The 19,565-nt window shown below is 39.7% G+C and overlaps 1 protein-coding gene across 2 annotated transcripts in view; it reads left to right on the top strand.

Annotated features, from left to right (window-relative positions):
* Positions 1–10,734, top strand: part of ARL14EPL (ADP ribosylation factor like GTPase 14 effector protein like) — a 38,686-nt gene extending 27,952 nt beyond the window's left edge. Inside the window, exons 1-4 of one of the 2 annotated variants that reach the window (XM_059693857.1) lie at positions 779–4,036; positions 4,276–4,377; positions 9,408–9,547; positions 10,443–10,734. In XM_059693857.1, coding sequence (XP_059549840.1) covers positions 4,285–4,377; positions 9,408–9,547; positions 10,443–10,665 — 456 coding nt within the window. In that variant the 5' untranslated portion in view covers positions 779–4,036; positions 4,276–4,284 and the 3' untranslated portion in view covers positions 10,666–10,734. Of the gene's footprint in view, positions 1–778; positions 4,037–4,275; positions 4,378–9,407; positions 9,548–10,442 lie in introns of those variants that run through there. The other variant, XM_059693858.1, reaches the window with a different exon arrangement.
* The last annotated feature ends 8,831 nt before the right edge of the window (positions 10,735–19,565 follow it).

The raw sequence follows: 19,565 nt of genomic DNA, 5'->3' as shown, positions 1-19,565 counted from the left end.
CAGTGTCACTTGTCTGGTTTTGCTGCTTTTCTTGGCTTGGAGCTGAAATACAACTGAGGCCTAGATGTTATCTTTAGGGAGGAAAAGGTGGGGGGGAGGGGGGTGCACAATCAGCAGATATGCTAGGGGAGGAAAGGTTACCCTGGAGGTGAGGTTCTTGTTTTTCCAGTTTTGTCACCTGCCAGGCATCTGGTGAGCTTCTGTACCTGGCCCATGTCTCTGCTCTGTGGTCTAACACTTCCAAATGTTAAAAACAATTTGTGATAGTTATATATGTGTTTCATTATTAACATATAACAAAATCTAGCATCTAGTCTGAGAGCTACCATTGTTTTGAAGAAGTGATAAGCACAAATAACATTTTGACCTATCTATAACAACTCTGACGGGTTATGAAACCATCTGTGCTTTTATAGGTAACCAAGTCACAAGTATTGCTACCACGGTTGAGGTTTGTTGGTTGCATTATAATAGAAGGAAATGCTAGAATTTCAGTTAGAAATTAGTGAAAATAAGTATATTATTCTTTCTTTTTTTTTTTTTGAAATATATTTTATTGATTTTTCACAGAGAGGAAGGGAGAGAGATAGAAAGTTAGAAACATCGATGAGAGAGAAACATCGATCAGCCGCCTCCCGCACATCCCCCACTGGGGATGTGCCCGCAACCCAGGTACATGCCCTTGACCGGAATCGAACCTGGAACCCTTCAGTCCGCAGGCCGACGCTCTATCCACTGAGCCAAACCGGTTTCGGCAAGTATATTATTCTTTATTGATCCAAGCTGAAGGCCCCCTGCATTCACTCTCTGGTTAAGAACCCCTGCTTGGGAATACCAAGCTGGGAAAAGGGGGACTTCTGAAACTTTTTATTACTTTTCCTGGGACAGATATTTTGGGCTTGTAATAAATCCAATTATAGTTTTAGTCCCTGCTAAGGTTCTATTATAATTTTCTTTTGTTTTATTTGGAATACAAAGGAGCAATTTTTCTCTCTAATCTATTTGTGGAGACCAACATTCTACAAGGACTTAAACAAAGACATCTCAGGGAGAGTATTTGCATAAAATATTCATTTCTCCCAATGCAGTTAAATGGATGCCTCCTCAGGAACAGTTCTTGCTTTCAAAGGTGATCACAAGGTCATCTATATTCCCAGGGGGAGGAAAATTTGTTGCATGAAGAAGCTAGAGGGCTTAGGGCCCTTTGGGGGGAATTTTCTTGAGGAAGCTGTAAACAGAGAGAAAGGGATCTTGGAATTCTAGAGTGATGGAGGGGCTTCTTGGAGCAGAGAAGTAGATCAGAGTTCACGTGGGAGGGCTCAGTTACGTAAGAGATGGGAAGTGTGTTCAAGAAGTGAAGAGTCAGCTAGTTTTGGCCCAAGTGAAAGAATGAGGGACTATGAGCCTAGACAGGTAGATTGGAGATGGTTGTGATGGATCTTCACTGATATGCCAGGGATGTGGAACATTATTGACAGAGGGAGTCAGTGAAATCTTTTAGTAAGAATGAGATAAAGAAATTTCTGATGCAGGAATATCAACATGACCACATGTTTTTAGTTGAATTGGGTGTGGGAAGTAAATATGGACAATAGTTTGATAATCAGGTGGCAAGACAGATGGATAAAATTATCTCTGCTTTCCCTATCGTAACATCTTCCATAATGCCTAAGAATAGGATTCACTAGGAGAGCTTATTAATTATACAGGTTTCCAAGATTCTGCTCTGCAAATTATATCCCCAGTAGGTCTGGAATTTGTCATTTTTAAAACTGCTCCATGTGATTTTATCTTCTGACAAGTTGGAAAATACTCCACAGGAATGTTGGTCTGATCAGATGAGAAACTGAATGTGAGAATGTCACAGCAAAAATTGCACTGGACAAAGTTAAACAGACTGTGATGACTTTATTCAAGGCTATTGTAATGGGGAGAGAAACCAGAACTCAGTCTGAACTCAACTCCACATAAACCAAAGGGAAAAGGAAAAAACTAGAGTATTTTAAGAAAGAGATAGGTCAGTGGGATGTGTAGAGCACATTGACTTATTCCCAAGTTTGCAAATGTTTATCTCTGTGATTTGGCCGCCTGTGTTTGCTAATTGGTTCCCACCAATTAGCTAGTTAGGCTTCTACCTTCCCCCAGAGACTGGCAAATAGGGACACTATCTTTCCAGCTGGTTACATTTCTAAGGGATGGCTTCTAATCTTTGAGAAAGGCCTTGCTGGGTTGTAAAAGTGAGAGAATCTGGGAGATGACTTACATCTCGATGGGGAAGAAAAAGAATTTACAATTACAAGTTTTGGGAAGTAAGTGCTCCAAGAAGAGGGAGGTCAGGGACACAGTCTGGAAGAAGCCTGTCTGAATTTCAGTCAAGCTGACAGGAACATTCAGGCTGTTCTGGCCAAGGGCAAGGTACTATTAGTAGTACTACTGTCTTCAGGGTGGGTAGCGCCTGACAGGGAGTGGACAGGAAGAATCAATATTAGGAATATTGGGAGGGAAAATTCAACTTCCTAACCTAATGTTGAGAATTAATTGGATGGGGGATACAGAAAAGTGAGCAGTCAATGTCTAGTGACTCTAGACACAGGGAGAATGAAGGTACATTGACAAAAATGGAATTTCTAGTTGGCAGGCAAGTGGTGGTGCCAAAGGACCCAAGCCATCTTGGTAAAGCATAATTCTTAGTTTCCTTTGGTAGAAACGGGACCCTATAGTCAGTGCCATCAGTTGACAGAGAGAGAGAGAGGGAAAGCAGCAGGGCTGTGGAAGCCTCCTCTCGAGGGTGGGTGGTCCTTTCTAACAGAACCTGCAGAGCAGCCTGGATGGTGCATTTGTGATTAGCATCCTGTGTTACCTTCACCTAAGTCACACACACACACACACACACACACACACACACACACACACACACAGGCACCCTGGATACATACTGAAGCATTTCAAAGTAAATTATAGGCATTTTAGCAGCTAAGATTTATCGGAAAATGATTACTTCCATTTAGCACAAGTTGTATTAGAAAATTTTCAGGAGGTCAGCCTGGGAAAGGTCTCTGAAGAAGAGACAACTGAAACCATGGGAGTGGATAAGATTTTCACAAACTTACTGGGGATATATCACATTAATGTATCTTACCTTTTTTTAAGGGAATATAAAGGGGCAAAAATAGAGATCTAAGAATTCAGTTTTGTTAAGCAGTAGATGGTGGTCCTGGTGTTGCCTGCTCCAGTGAGGTCTGCGATGCTAAGAACTGTAAGAGGTGCCATTGATTTGCTCATGGGACACTGGCAAAGGAGAGCATCAGTAAAGTGGACAGGGGAGTCAAATGCAGGATTTGAGAGTGAGTGGTGAGACAAAGGAAGATAAATCCCACATCATAAGTGATTTCACTTATATGTGGAACCTAAAAATCAAAATAAATGCACAAACAAAACAAACAAGAACAAAAGAGTGAGTGGTAAAAAAGAAACCAGGTGTGCAGATGGAGGTCTGGCTTTGAAAGAAAGATGTAGGAAGAGAGCAGGAAAGTCACAGTGTTATAGTAATAAGTTTGAATTTATAGTGATAGGAAATAAAATTGTATTAGTGTGTGGTTTGGTATTATAAAGTTCATTCTAAAACTCCATCTTATATTGGAGGCATAACTTCATTTTGTATTAGAAGTGAAACTTAACCTGTGTGTGTGTGCATCCCAGGTAAGTACTTTGCAAACCCCTGCGTGTGTACCCCGATAAGCCCAGAAGGCACCACCGGAGCACACTGATAAGAGACACTGAAGAAGCCCATCCGTCGGGTATAAAAGAAGGACGCTCACACCAGCAGCCAGACGCCTGTCTGCCCTCCACAGACGAGACGTTCTCCTTACCCCCGGAACTTCTGCCGCTCCTGCTCTGCCCTGAGCCCAGACTGTTAGAGGCCTCTCTTTGTGTCAAGAGACGGAGCACCTGCAGCTGCGTATCTGACGACCTGTGTGTCTCTGTCAGCAAGTGTCTCCGGGTGGCCTGCCAAGGACTGAAACCCATCAGCTCTCTGGTAAATAAACCTGTGTGATTCTTGTACTCTGTTTGTCTCCTGTGTCTCCTCTCTTCTTAGTTTTGGTTTAAGCTCGGCCTAAATAATAAAGTACCCTTTGACGTCTGTATTGGTATATCCAAATGAGGCGGACTGGGTCACCTGTGCATACATTCCCATAGAAGTGGAACACACAGGATTAAGTTACTGGGGATGCATGAAATTAATGTGTTTTACTTTTTTCTATTTACCTTTTTTAGTGATCAGAAATGAGTGAACAGCCAGAAAAAACCACTTCCACTGAAGAGGGACACAGAGGTCAAAGTTCTGAGAAAAACTGTCAAATCGGACAAAAGCAACTGGTATGGCGTATGGATATTATGAGTCCATGGAATTTGGGGAGTTTCCAGCATGGGGGTTCCTGAGAGGCCCCAGATTTGCAGGGAAAGGTGGGCTAACTCAGGACTCCTCATAGAGGATTTCTGCCCCCTCCCCATAATGATGGGCCTTTTCTTCCTCTTAACTCTACTCATCGCTAAGCTGGTCGCACCTCATGTATCTCCGCTGTGCCTCTCAGTTTCAGAATTTTTATTAATGCTTGTATTGAGTTTATTAGAATGACATGGATTAATAAAATTACTAGTATATAGGTCTCAGGTGTACAGCTATATAATACATCATCTTCATATTGTATTATGTGTTCACCACCCCAAGTAAAATCTCCTCCATCAACATTTATCCCCCTTTTAATCACTGTATTATTGTCTGTGTCTATGAGGTGTTTTTTTTCTTAATCCCTTCACCTTTTTCACCCAGTTCTCAACCCCCCTTCCCTTTTACAGCTGTCAGCCTGATCTATGTATCTATGAGTATGTTTCTATTTTGTTAGTTAGTTTATTTTATTCATTAGATTCCACATATGAGCAAAATCATATGGTACTTGTCTTTCTCTGACTGGCTTATTTCACTTAGCAAAATACTTTGCAGGTCCATCCATGCTGTCACAAAAGGTAAGATTTCCTTATTTTTTAAAACTAAGTGGTATTACATTGTGTAAATTACCACAGCTTTCTTATTCACTTATCTACTGATGGTACTTGGGCTTTGTACAGATCTTGGCTATTTTAAATAACGCTGCAACAAACATAGGGGAGCACATATATTTTTCAATTTTTAAGTTGTGTTTCAAGTTTCTTTGGATATATATCCAGAAGTGGAATCCTTGGGTCATAGGCAGTTCCATTTTTAATTTTTTGAGGTAACTCCATACTGTTTTTTTCACAGTGGCTACACCAATCTGCATTCCCATCAACAGTCCATCAGGGTTTCCTTTTCTGCACAACCTTGCTAACACTTCTTTGTTGATTTATTGATGATAGCCATTCTGAGGTGTGAGGTGATGTTTTAATGTGGTTTTATTTGCAATTCTCTGACGATTACTGATGTTGAGCAACTTTTCATATATCTATTGGCCATCTGTATGTCCTAAATGGAGAAGTTTTAATTCAGGTCCTTTGCCCATTTTTTAATTGGATTGTTTGATTTTTTTGGTGTTGAGTTGTATAAAGTTCTTTACAAATTTTAGATATTAACCTCTTATCAGATATATCATTGGCAAATATGTTCTCCCATTCAATAAGTTGTCTTCATTTTGTTGATGATTTCCTTTGTTGTGTAAAAATGTTTTAGTTTGATGTAATCCAATTTTTTTATTTTTTATTTTGTTTCCTTTGCCCAAGGAGATATATCAGAAAACATATTGCTACAAGAAATGTCTGAGATTTTTACTATGTTTTCTTCTTTATGGTTTCAAGGTCCACCATTTAAATCTTTAATTTATTTTGAGTTTGTTCTTCTGTATGGTGTAAGAAGATGGTCTAGTTTCATTTTTTCCCCATTTATCTATCCAGTTTTTGTAACACCATTTATTGAATAGTCTATCTTTATCCCATTGTATGTCCTTGCCTTGTTTGTCAAATATTAATTGACTATAAAGGCATGGGTTTATTTCTGGGCTCTCCATTCTGTTCCATTGATTTATATGTCTGCTTTTATGCCAATACCATGCTGTTTTGATCACTATGACCTAATAGTGTAGTTCTATATCAGGTTGCGTGATACCTCCTAGACATGGGTCTTTTTCCTTCTTTAGGTTGTGGAAGTTTTCAGCCTTTATTTCTTCAGATTGTTTCTCAATTCCTTGCTCTTTCTCTCTTTCTTCTGGTACTCCTGAGATATGGATGTTGTTATGCTTCATGTCATCCCAAAGGTTCCTTAAGCTATTTTCATTAAATTTGTTTTACTTTGTGCTGCTCTGATTGGGTGTTTTCTACTATCATTTCCAAATCGCTTGTTCCATCTTCTGCTTCATTTAACCAGATATTGTATTCTTCATTTCTGACTGGTTATTTTTTTTATGGCTCCTGTGATGTTTTTTTATCTTCCATCTCTTTGTTAAATTTTTCACTGTGTTCCTTGAGCATCCTTATAATTGTTTTTATGAACTCTACTAGTGGCCTGGTGCACGAATTTGTGCACATTGAAAGGGAATTAATTAGAAGAAATATTTTAATATCACTATTTGCCAAGTCCTGGGTGTGGGTATTCGGCTCCCTCCTCCCTCCTGTCAGAGTCTGGGCCGACACCCGCAGGGATTCAGTGTCAAGTCCTGCCAGCACTGCGAGACCCAGAGTCAAGTCCCCACCCCCCCACACGCCCTCAAAATCACACAAGACCCAGACCCGCCAGTGCCTGCAGGGATGCAGCGTCAAGTCCCTGCCCACCCACGCGCACCTCGCCATGCACACAGCCCCGCCCACCCGTGAATGCCTGCCATGCACACAGCCTCCTGGTGATCGTTTGTTACGGCAGGAGGGTATCACGACTACAGGCTTTTTATAATATGGGATATCTGGTAAATTGCTTACCTATGCTTCATTTAGCTTTTTTTTCCCCTGGAGATTTCTTCTATCCTTTCATTTGGGGCATCTTTCTTTGTCTCCCCATTTTGACTGCCTTTTGTCTGCATTTTGTTTGTTTATATATTAGATCTGCTATGACTTCCAGTCTTGGAAGCGTAACATTATATAGTAAGTGTCCTATGGGACCCAGTGATGCAGTCCCCTTGACCACCTGAAGTTGGTGATCCTGGCAATGTCCCTTATGTGTATTAAGTGGACCTTCCTGTTGTACTTAAGTATTGCTTTCTATTAGCCTGTTCATCTGTGGGGTCAACCCTCAGACTGGCTGGCTTTCAGTGTACAAGCTGCTGTACCTCAAAATAGAATTTGCCTCAGCAGGGTCTGGTACCTGTTGAGTTCTCCCTTTGGTTATGCTGTTTGTGAAGCTATTTGGTTTCTGCTCTGATGTTGTCTAAAGCTGGCCCCTGGCTATGTTGGTTCTGTGCCTCTTGGGAGAGACTCTAGTGCAGGTCCATGTCAGATGCTGCCTGTGACTGGTCCTGGGCAACCTCTTTGAAGCTACAAAGCAGTCCATAGTTTTTGGCTGCCTCTGCTGAGCCTGAGTGTGTGCAGGAAGGACCAAGCTGTGCACCAAGGCCATCTCTTACCAGCATCTTTTGAAATTCAGCAAAAGTTCCAAGGTACCCCATGATCCACCTCCACCTGCCTCCATCTGCTGGCTGCCTGTTAGGCTTAGTCACTGAAGAGCCTCTAGTGGTACTTGAGTTGCATGAGGTAGGTTCACAGTGAGTCACCAGGTAGAGATGAGTGGTGTTCACCAGATCAATACAGTTTCAAACTCGGAGCCAATGCTGGGTCTGAGGCCATTCAACAAACGTCCCAGGGTATATCAAATCTAGCTGTCACCTGCTGAATTTTTGCACACCTTATGGTGGGGGCAGGGTCTCAGGGAATTATCAGGCCCAATGAAACCAAAATTTGGTTGTGTAAAGGGAGGGCTCTGCTCGATTTTCACAGACAGATGCTATGTGGGCACCCCTTCCCATCTCTGGTTCTCAGGACTGGGGACCCAGCTTGGGGTTTATGCCCCACGTTTCTCAGGAGGAACCTTTGCAGCTGAGATAACCCTCCAGAATCTCAGCTGCCGCTTGTGGGAATAGGGCTAGCCCTTTTCTTGTCTCCACCCTTCCTACCAGTCTCAATGTGGCTTCTTCTATAAATCTTTGGTTATAAGACTTTTCTTCGCCGAAACCGGTTTGGCTCAGTGGATAGAGCGTCGGCCTGCGGACTGAAAGGTTCCAGGTTCGATTCTGGTCAAGGGCATGTACCTGGGTTGCGGGCATAACCCCAGTAGGAGATGTGCAGGAGGCGGCTGATCGATGTTTCTCTCCCATCGATGTTTCTAACTCTCTATCTCTCTCCCTTCCTCTCTGTGAAAAATCAATAAAATATATTAAAAAAAAAGACTTTTCTTCAGTGAATCTTCACTTGGTTATTCAGGTTGATTGCTCTCTATTTTAATTGTAATTCCAGTTTTGTTCAGGGAAGAGGTGAGTGTAATGTCCCTAAACTCTGCCACCATCTTGGATCCCTCCTATTTATTAATTATTGTATTACTTTCCATATGAATAACTAAACCTACTTTTACCCCTATACCCTTGTATAGTAGCCTTGTATAGTAGCCTATATGTTTTTGGGCCACTCAGGTTATCCTTATAAAATCCTTTAAAAGAGCATTCCCTTCCCTCATTACTTTTATGACACATGTTCAAAATAAGACATCGGGATTGCTTGAAGCATCTTTGTTACTTGTGTTCCTGATTAAGGCCCATTAATTTGGAATTATAAATAACCCCAAACAGAGACTTTTGAAAATTTGCATTAACACTCTAGACAGCATTTTAGCAAGATTTTCTTTTTCAAATCTGGCTTTGCCTGAGAGTGTAAACTTCATTTGGCTGCGGTCTGCATCGGAGCCCTGGCAGAGCCCACACTCCCAGGGTATCAGTCCTCCTGAAAAGTCCCAGAGCACGGAAGGGAGGACCACATGTACTTGGGCCCTCTGTGATGTGACACAGTTTACCTGGGCTTCTTCAGCCAACAACTGTGGAAAGGCCTTTGCTCCTTTGTCCTTCTCTACCACAAAATGCTAATTCTCACTTTCATCCCCATCATGTTTGAGGAGCCAGCTGGTGTTTTGCTGGTATAAAAAGAATTATGTTCCCATTTGTTGGTTTGTTTTTACATATGTCTTATACTATGGATTTCTTTGTTCAGAAAGAATGACTTAACTTGAGAAAATTTACATCATCTTCTGGAACTTAATCAGATTAAACTGGTTATTTCTCTACGTAATAGTATCTGTCCTCCATGCCATTATGGTAAACATTACAGAAAATTTATTTTGACACAAGGTAAAATAGATAAAGCTATCCAGTTTTTACTGCTAATACATTTTATTTGTTTCATAGCAACAGATAGAGCGGCAGTTAAGATGCTTGGCATTTCAAAACCCTGGGCCCCAGGTAGCCGACTTTAATCCTGAAACACGACAGCAGAAAAAGAAAGCCCGGATGTCAAAGATGAATGAGTATTTTTCTTTGAATTACAAGTAAGATCATGATTTATTTTATTTGATCTCTGGGATAATAAAATGCACGAGTTCTACTTGACAAAGCAAAGTAATTAAAGGTTCTCTCTTGTTTATGATTTAAATATATGTTTTCTAAAGTACAGTGTCACCCGACGTATCTGGAAGTTAGTAACTTCAAGAAATAAATGATAATCCCAAACTAGAATTCAATTTCAAAAAAAAGCTTCAGAGAAATTTAGTAGGAAAAATGATTAAAAGTAAGATACATCCTTTGAAGGAGAAATAATATAACCATGGGAGTGAATTCAAATATCAGATGAGCACGAAGTGTCATAAGTACAATGATTGCTAGTGCATCAGAAGTATAAACTAAGTAAGCCACAAAGAAAAAGCTTGATAAATTCTACTACTTTGAAATTAAGGATTTATAACCAATCAAAGACACCCTAAAATAATGATACACAAATCACAAGGTAGGAAAAGTTACTTATAATTTAAAAGATTAGTGTACAAAATCTATAGAGAATTCTACAAGTTGATTTTTTTTTAAAAGGTAAATTTCCTCTGAGAAAAAAGTGAACCAAACAATGAACAGACATTTCATAGAAGAAAAGGCTAATAAACACTCAGGATAATGAGCGCCATCAGTAATGTACGGAGAAGTGCCCCACTCCCCAGACAGCAAAGAGTTCAGTCTGATAATATCAGTGTTGATGAAACTATAGAACACATATTGGCTGAATTTCCCAGAACATCACTGCCATATAATATTTTGAAGTGTTGCTGGGTAATCTCTAGGGTACTGTTTCCTCTGAGTTAAGGGATCACATTAATGACATTGTTGCATAATAATTTTTCCTCAGTGTTGAGGAACATTGCACTGTTGTGTTAGTGTCATTCTTTTTCTTTGCAGAATTATGAAGAAGTATGACAAAAGTGGCCGGCTAATCTGTAACGATGCTGATCTGTGCGACTGCCTGGAGAAGAACTGCCTGGGCTGCTTCTACCCCTGCCCCAAGTGTAACTCCAACAAGTGTGGGCCCGAGTGCCGCTGCAGCCGGAAGTGGGTTTATGATGCCATTGTCACAGAGTCTGGAGAGGTCATCAGCACCCTGCCATTCAGTGTTCCTGACTAGGAGCCATTACATGTGAATTGATTTGTTACTTCTTCTTTACATTTAAGCCAATCCATTTATCTTGGTGAATTGTAGGGCATGGGGGGGGGGGCGGGGGGGAGGGAATGTTGGAAAAAGCATACTTAAGAGTCGTGTTCTCCAAAGCTGTAACACAGTGTAGAATGGACAGTCATTCTATAACCTTCTTAATGTGTCTTCTCAAATTCTTTCACTTGGGAAGACTGTGATAGTGGATGGATCTCTGTTTCTCTCATCAATACTTCCATCTCTTTCTTTTTTGCTGGTACATCTGAGAAACTGTAATTTTAAGATTTTCAGATTTCTTTGGCTTTAAGTTTGTTTTTTTTTTAACATAGAATCATACATTTATAATACCTAGTTATCCTTAGAATTGTACACATCACTAGTTCTAAATCAGAATTGCTATTTGGACTTTTAAAAAAGGACCCAAACCTTATGACTTTGCATTGCATATTTATAGTCTCATTTATCATTGTTATTTTAATAATATTAAATTTGGTAATGTTTTTATTAAAAATTTATATTTTACTTGTAAAGTTGAGAAATGAGGACTTGCATATCCTAAAAGCCAGTGATTTACATTGTTTTCATTCAGGCTCAGTATCTCAAAATTTGTTTTCAAAAGAAGAAAACTTAAGTTATTATACAAATGTGAGTTTGTTGTATGTTTGCTAATTAAGTGTATGGCTATGCAGTTGAATAGATATATGCTGTGTGTTTTTTCAGATCTGATGCATTGTGGGAGGTTTATAGAAAGTTGAGCTGTCTTCTTTGAATTTGGTTTTATAGTCCCATTTACCTTAAGTTGGTAGACTTGTATCATAGATTTTTATTATCCTACATCCAAGTTTCTAATTCATTAGGTTGAATTTGCATTTCCAAGGTGATATTGCTGCTGCTGGTGTGGGGCCAGCCTTTGAGAACCATTTCTTCAAGTTATATTAGATACATAATGTATGGAGAGGTTTAAGTAGATAATTGAATAAATGCTTTAAAACATTATTAAGCACATTTAATTTGAAAGTAAACTTTTCAACGTTTTATTTTTCCTCTATAATCATTTTCAAAAGCATTTATTTCTTCACAGTCCACATGTCCCAGGGAAGGGTCCTGGTAATTCTAGGCTTGTTATTTCACAGTATGTTTTGAGACTAGCATAACAAAAATTTTAGAAGACCTATTTTGACTATAGTACCTCTGTGTGTGTAGCAGGAGAACTTACCTATGCTTCCAATTCATTACCGATGATCATCACGGCAACTGAGGAAGATAGGAACTCAAATCACCGGAGTCAGACCCTTTGAAATGCCTACCAGGAACGTGCAGCCCTGAAACCAGTCAAAAGGAGTGGGGGGGCTTTCTTGGTTTATATTTTGTTTTGAGAATAATTGTTATTTTGTAAATAGCTATCCAAATGCATTATTTTATTACTTATTTATTTTACAATCACATAATTTTTTACATTGAAAGTAATCTTACAGGTTGTCTAAATAATAAACTAATCAGCAACTATGAACCAAGAGGCTTCTCTGTGCCAGGCCCCAGGCTAGGCACAGGGGATGGAGCAGTGAGTGAAACCCAGCTGCTTCCTGTCTTCACAGGGTTTATAGACTACAACCAATCTTTTCTGTTTGTTTTGTTTCTACAATGGAGGAAATTTACACCCAATGAGGTCAAATGACTCTGTTAAGGACGCATGGGAGAGCTGGCTACCTTGGTGTTTAGAACCCTAAGATTAGGTCAGTGTTCTCTCCACGACACCAAGCATTTCCCACATTGGCCTGATTGTAAAACGTATCCAAGTGCTTTTAATAATACACATTCCTGAGCCCCATCCCAAACCTCAGGAATCACCACCTCTAGGGATGAGACCTGGGAATTCATATTTTTAAACAAGCTCCCCGGGTAAGTCTCAGAGCAGGTAAGTTTGAAAAACACTGCCTTATCACTAGTTGTCCAATTCTCTTATTAAAAAAGAATCTTAGGTAAAATAACACCAAAGTACCTTTCCCTTTTGTCTCCTCATGTCATTCAGTCTTAATCATTAGATGAGATAATCTGCTTTAAAAAGTGTGTTGGTGAATTATGTTGGTAAGTTTCCAAGGTAACGCAATAAATAAATAAGGTAAAATGAATGGCAGTTATTAAGCAGACACCTCATACACCACGGGGACCTGGTAAGACATTTGATAGAGAACTTTTTTAGAAATCAGGTTATTTCATCCTGACTAATGTCAAGTCTATGCATTTTTCAAAAGCCTCCTGCACTAAATGATCATTGCAAAAATAAATTTATGTGAATTGTCAGAAACCTATTTTGCAAGTGTCAATTTTATCACAGAGTGAACAAAACTCTTTAGTTATTTGGACTAAATTCAGATTAACAGAGAATATAGCCACACTATCTGATTACATTAACTAAGGAAATGGTCTTGTCATTGTATTCGGATTTTTCTCTTCCTGCTTGGCTATCTTTGAATGCTGACAGGGTGTCTAAATGAATATGTATAGAAATGGTAAGGAAAGCTATTTCACAGAAGATCATTTAAATATAAGCTGTTACAAACTGAAGCATTTGGACAAGTCATCCTGTACCAATTTATACAAATTGGAATGCCATATCACATGAGTTTGCAGAATGACTTTATCTGAATCTAATTTGTAAGAATTAAAGACGATCCATAGTGTCCAGACAACCCTTTTGTACCCAACCCCCCATTCTCCCCCCCCCCCCCCCCCCAGTATCCTAGATCCATTCCAGCTATAAACATTGGGATGCTAACTGATGGAAAAATCATTTGATCTCTCCTTTATATATTTATTTGCTTTTCTGGAAAGTGAACAAGGTCATCTTGGCTACTTGGTGGATATCAGGATTATGGTTCCATAACGCCTAGGAAACGTGAGCATTGGCACGAGCAGGCCGCAGTGTTTGGCTATGAAGGCTGTTAGTGGCTTACATGCAGGGGTTGCCTTCCACGTCATGATGACATAGGCAACACTGCCAAGAATGCCCCCTGGGGCTGTGCCGCCAAGGGCCCCGTGAGCAGGTACCATTCGATGTGTGGATTTCTTGATTGTCTAGACCAGTGATGGCGAACCTTTTGAGCTCGGTGTGTCAGCATTTTGAAAAACCCTAACTTAGTTCTGGTGCCGTGTCACATATAGAATTTTTTTGATCTTTGCAACCATAGTAAAACAAAGATTTATATTTTTGATATTTATTTCATATACTTAAATGCCATTTAACAAAGAAAAATCAACCAAAAAATGAGTCTGCATGTCACCTCTGACACACGTGTCATAGGTTCGCCATCACTGGCTAGTCTTTATTGACTTTTAGTATGTTCTAAGCATTGAGTGCTTTAGATGAGCTTACGTTCTTGTATAAAATAATGAAAAGAAAACCTTTCATTCTTGTTTCTTTCTTTTCTACTTTTTCCTTCTTGCCTTCGCTCCCCATGGGTTCTATAACAGTTTTGATTGTTTAGGAAAATGGCCCATATATCTGATCTAGCCTAAGCAGTTTTCATACTTTGTTTCCTTTTCAGAGTCTATACTTCAATCCTAGATTTGGAATGTTCTTTTCATATTCACAGATTTCCTAAACTTCTTCTTTTTCCACAGTATTTTCTTCACTCTATGGGAGGAAAATGACTCTCTTATTATCACTATCCTTGTATAACAAGGAGTTTATTTTGTGTTTATACTGTTAGCAGACTTTTCCCCCCTTCACTTTTGTATAAGCTGTCTGTTTGTTCTTTTTAAATTGGCCAATGTGTATGTGAGATAGAACAATTTCAAAGAGACTGGGGACAGAATTTGTTTTTTCTTCAATAATGCATTTAATAGCTGTGCATGCTTAATAGATACATCACTTAGTGATCATTCATTCATTCATTCATTCATCAAGCACCTGTGTCTGAGGTCTCTATCTAGTCTGCCTGTCTCTCTCCACATTACAGAATTGTCTGATTTGTTTTATTTATAATGTCAAACCTTTTTAGCTATACTTACCAAGAGGAATATAAAAAAGAATGTCTTTCTGGAAGTGGAAGTCTCTTGTTGGGCTTTGGTATCAAGGTTTACGGTCCTCACAGTGAAGTTGGGACAGCTTTGTCTTTTTTTCTTGTCATCTTTGTTTCAGATGACATTGTTATTAATTTTTTTAATATTTGTGGAACTTGCCAGTGAAGCCATTTGGGCCTGGAGAGTTTTTTTTTATAGGAAGGTTTTTAATTATAAATTTATTTATAAAAATTGTTATAATCTATTTTCTTTTATTCTTATATTAATTTTGGAGAGTTACATTTTTCTAGGAATTATTCATTTTACCTAAATTTTCAAATTTGTGAAATAAAGTTGTATAAAATAAAATCTTATATAATTTTTAATTATAAAATATTTCCCCCAGATTTTAGTTATAGACTATTGAAAAGATAATGCAAACCAGCATTCTTTCAATAAATTCCTTTCCCCCTTAAGTTAGTCAAAGTTGGATTCTCTTGCTTTAAAGCAAAACACCCTAACTAATACAGGTATCATGCCGAAAATGGAGAGACGCTTACATTTATTTGCAGCCAATTCCTTTTCAACAACTTCTACAAAATATGTACTACTTCTCTTCCTAAGGTTACATATCTATTGCCTGATTTAAGAGGTCTGAGCTAGAGGCCCTCCTATTCTTTTCAACACAACAGGAACCGGTATGAACCAATATGTACCCAGCAATGAAAAGTGAAAAAGTGTTGATACGACTCACAGAATGTTTCCACAGAAATAGAATACAAATTACCTAGCTTTGGAGAAGTTACTCCAAACATGTCCCAGAGAGAGGAGAGAGAGAATGAGAGAGGAAGGAAATGAGGGAGGAATGTTGCTTCTTTGAACTATTTGAAATTCAGAATCTCATTCTAGCTTTGAAATTTTCTATGCAGTATTTGGTGGCAGAGTAGCATTAAGTTATATTTTTAATGATTTTTGCATATATTTTTAGAAGATGCGGTTTATTTGCATTTTGTAGTTTTTAATCCATTTTCCTAAAAGCTATGTAGAAAAAATGTCCATGTGTGGTTTTGGCTCCCTCTGCTGGCCACTCATATGTAATTTAGGTGTAACATACAAGGAAGGCAAGACACCACTATTGGAATAGATTGTTTTTATTCCCCCCAAAGTTTATTTCAGTTTTTAATTTAATGTTTCCAGACTTATGACAAGCTTGAAATTTTGGTAAATATATATTTTATTTTGGTACTTTTTTGCTTCAAAATTATAACTGAAAACAAAGGATACATTGAGCAAAAAATAAAGTTTAGAAAATACTTCAGATAACATGCATGCCTCCCACTGTCTCTTTCTCAAGTTGTCTATGGGAAAGTGCCAACTTATACTGACTGACGCTCTTACCTGTCCCCATGGCCATGATTCCCTTGGTTCAATCAGCTCCTCACATCCTTCACAGCAGCTACTTAAATCTTTAGCCTCTAACTCCCCACCTCTTCATTCTCTCAGCAAGGTTTCCTCCTTCTTAGAAATGTTAGAGGTCACCCAACACAGATAATTTTGACATCCTTATGACCTCCTGCCGGAAGCCGGTCCATCCTTGCTGCTTGACACAGTCGCTGCAGGAAAGAAACATCTGCACAGCATATGTTTCAAGGGACCTGGCGTATATAGCATACTGTTCGTAATATGTTTGCTCCCCTTAGCGCTGTGTGTTTTAACCAAGGTCACCTCTCCGAGAAAGGTTGTTTCCCCAGGTAGGAATTTTTCCCTGAAGTCAGGGAGGGGATGCCTCTCCTAGAAAGGTTGTTTCCCCAGGTAGAGATTTTTCCCTGAAGTTAGGGAGGGGATGAAACTCCTTAACTAAGTGCCAGGTGGGTAGTGAATCACTTTAACTACAAACAATCATGCTTAAGCTACATAATCTTTACTCCCTGGAATGGAGATAAGAAACGCCCTAACCTTTGTAATAGAAATTGACAGGATTAAAATCAACTGGTATAAATACGGATGTAACAAGACAATAAACAGCAGAACCTCTCTGGAGATCGAGACCAGAACTTGGCTGGAGATCCTGGCTATGCTGCTGATCAACTGAATGCTGTCTCCATGTCATTCCTTCTTCGCCAACTCCGTCTACGCCTTTGGGAACCCCTGGACCCGCTGGGGTTGGACCCCGGCAACCTCCCTGCCCCAAATCCGCATACAAATCTTTATCCATGCCTCTCCTTGCCTTCATCCCTCTGGCTTCAGAGAAACACCTTTCTCTCCTGTCAAGGGCCACGATTGGAATGACCTCTGAATCCCATTTCCCCTGATTCTTCAGGAGCACGACTGTGTTTATCACTGTTATTTCTCCTCTGCATTTTCTATATCTCGGAACTATTACTCTTTGGGGGCTTTTCATGATCAGGATATAGACATACTTATGTTAACTATGGCTTTTATCTGCAAACGGCTCTAATTTAAGCCAGAAAAGAAAAGGCCCTCCACATGTATGGAAATGTGAACCCACCTTGGGAAAAACAGGTGCCCAAGCAGCTCTGTGGAGCTGGATAGCATTGCATCATGGGCAGTATTTTCTAGGTCTAAGATTAGGCCTGGACAATCATACATAGGTTTTATAACCAGAGCCAGGCTCCTCATCATTGTTGGGGTGAATCAAATCCATTTTTTTTGTGTCCTGGTATCAATCACTCAAGTTTTGATGTCTGTAAGGAGAGTGTTAGGAGGTCCTAGGGGAGGTCAGGGAACCACCCACCAAGTTAGCAGTCCTGCCAAAAGAGCATTGAGGGCCAGAAGAGGATTACCCAAATAAAAATCGGGGTGGGGGGGAAGGTGGAAGAGAAGCTAGACAGGTCAACTTAGCGCCCATGCGCTATCCATGCTCAAGTCTCTCCCTTAGGAAAACCAATTGTAGAAAAAGTCTCTTTGGCCTAATATCTATTGCTCACCCTTATCTGAACAGCTAGGCTTCCAGAAATAACACTCCACACTTACTGTGTTTGTTTCTCTGTCCCTTATTTATTCATTTCCCAACTCACTGAGATCTGGTATCAGCTCCCCCCAACTCCACTCAACCAAAACTTCCCTTAGCAAGATCCCCAAGGCCCTCACTGTGATTAAAGCAAAAGGACCTCCTCTCCCTATTTATTCTGCTGGCCAGGCTCTGCTCTTTGAAACTGTCTCAACCCCTCCTTCCTCTCTGACTGTTCCTTCCCAGCCTCCGTGGTTGTCCTTTTGTTAATCATTCATCGCGAAGTTTCCGTCTTCAGCCCACTTGCGCACTCCTTGTTATATCAGCCTCTCAGCAGGACAGTGGTTAAGAGTGCTAGGTCTTGAGTTAGCATATGGAGTTCAAACCCTGGCTTTAGCCACCACTCACTCCCTGAGTGACCGTGGGAAAGCTGCTTAAGCGCTCCTGTGAGTTTCCTTATCGGTCAAAGTGGAACTGCTCCCAGGCTGGCTGTGAGATGTAATGAAATAATGCTTGTAACGCACTGAAAACAATGCTGGGCACACAGTACGCATGGCCTGATAAGTGGTTGCTATCACTGTGTATTCAGAGCGCCCACCCTTCTCGTGCTCACATCAATCAGGGCACTTTTTAAAAAAAAGCTTTGGATTGATAGGGGCAGAAATAGAATGTTGGGGAACCAGCTAGAATTGTAAGAAATATTAATCATGCTCTGTTGACCATGATTGTTTTGTTCTGATGTGAAAAAGGCACATTCTAACCTGGCTGGCAGTTACAAACGACACCTGGGAGCTCACCTGGAAATGCAGCCCATCCTCCCCATTTGGAGCTAGTTTTTTCATAGAAAGATGAACAACTTTGTTGCAGAAACCAGAATAGACAGCCCTTTGAAGACCCCAGCTCTTTTGCATATCTGTAAACTGCTCATTTGCCCTTTTTGCCTACTTCCCCATGAAATCTTTGTCCTACCCAGTATAAGCAGCTGGCTTATGGTGGGGTGCAGAGCAGATTTTGTGGATGACCTGCTGCTCTCCCCATACCGCCGGCAGTATTGGAGTAAATGCTCATATATGATTCAATCCTGACTCCGCTTAATTGGCTTAAGTAGTGACAGGCAGCACGGACCTATTGCTTGTCTGGTTATAGTATTGCCCTTTTTCTTTTTTCTTGGCTTCACATTGGTTTGTAAGTTCCTTATCAGGAAGTACTGTGTTGTTAAAATAACAGATCCCTAGCACAGAGCTTTCACAGAGTTGATAATAAATACTAGTACATATTTGAGGAAGGTGAGAGACATCATGGATTCCATGCTGAGGAGAATATTAGAGTAAAGTGGGCATGGTTATGAAAGGTCTTCTGGGTTTCCTAGGTAGTAACATAAGTTTTTTTCACTTAAGTATTTGGTTATCATTTTTATATTTTCATTCCTACTTGACAAATATCCCACTTGAACCCTTGTTCAAGTAAAACTTTTGTTCAAATAAATTCACGAGACTATCAGACTTTTCCTTTCCTTTGTCTTCCCATTACCACCAGGACTGCCATCATCATCATCATCTTCATCATCATCATCCTGGTCTTCAAGTACCTTTATGATCATTGAATAAAAACTTTTTTGAGCAGTTTGTCCAATAAAAAAAATCCCAGCAGAATCTGAGCTGACATTAGCATGTAGGAAAGTTAGTTAAGGATTGCTCTTGAGTTAAATACCTGGAAAGGCATTGCAAGCAAGCAGTGTTAGGTAATCGATTTGTTTTTTAAGTAATATATTTGTTTTAAGATAGCATGAAAGAATAAGAAATTAATACTCAAAACTTTCACTTATTTTGTCCATTTTAAAATTAGTTTTCTTAGCATACATTAATTTTCCATGATCAAATGCTAAAATATATATATTTAA

This window comes from Myotis daubentonii, chromosome 4 (genome assembly GCF_963259705.1).
Source record: "Myotis daubentonii chromosome 4, mMyoDau2.1, whole genome shotgun sequence".
Classification (NCBI taxonomy): domain Eukaryota; kingdom Metazoa; phylum Chordata; class Mammalia; order Chiroptera; family Vespertilionidae; genus Myotis; species Myotis daubentonii.
Note: the sequence above shows the minus strand (reverse complement) of the source record. Positions and strands in the feature narration are given on the sequence as shown.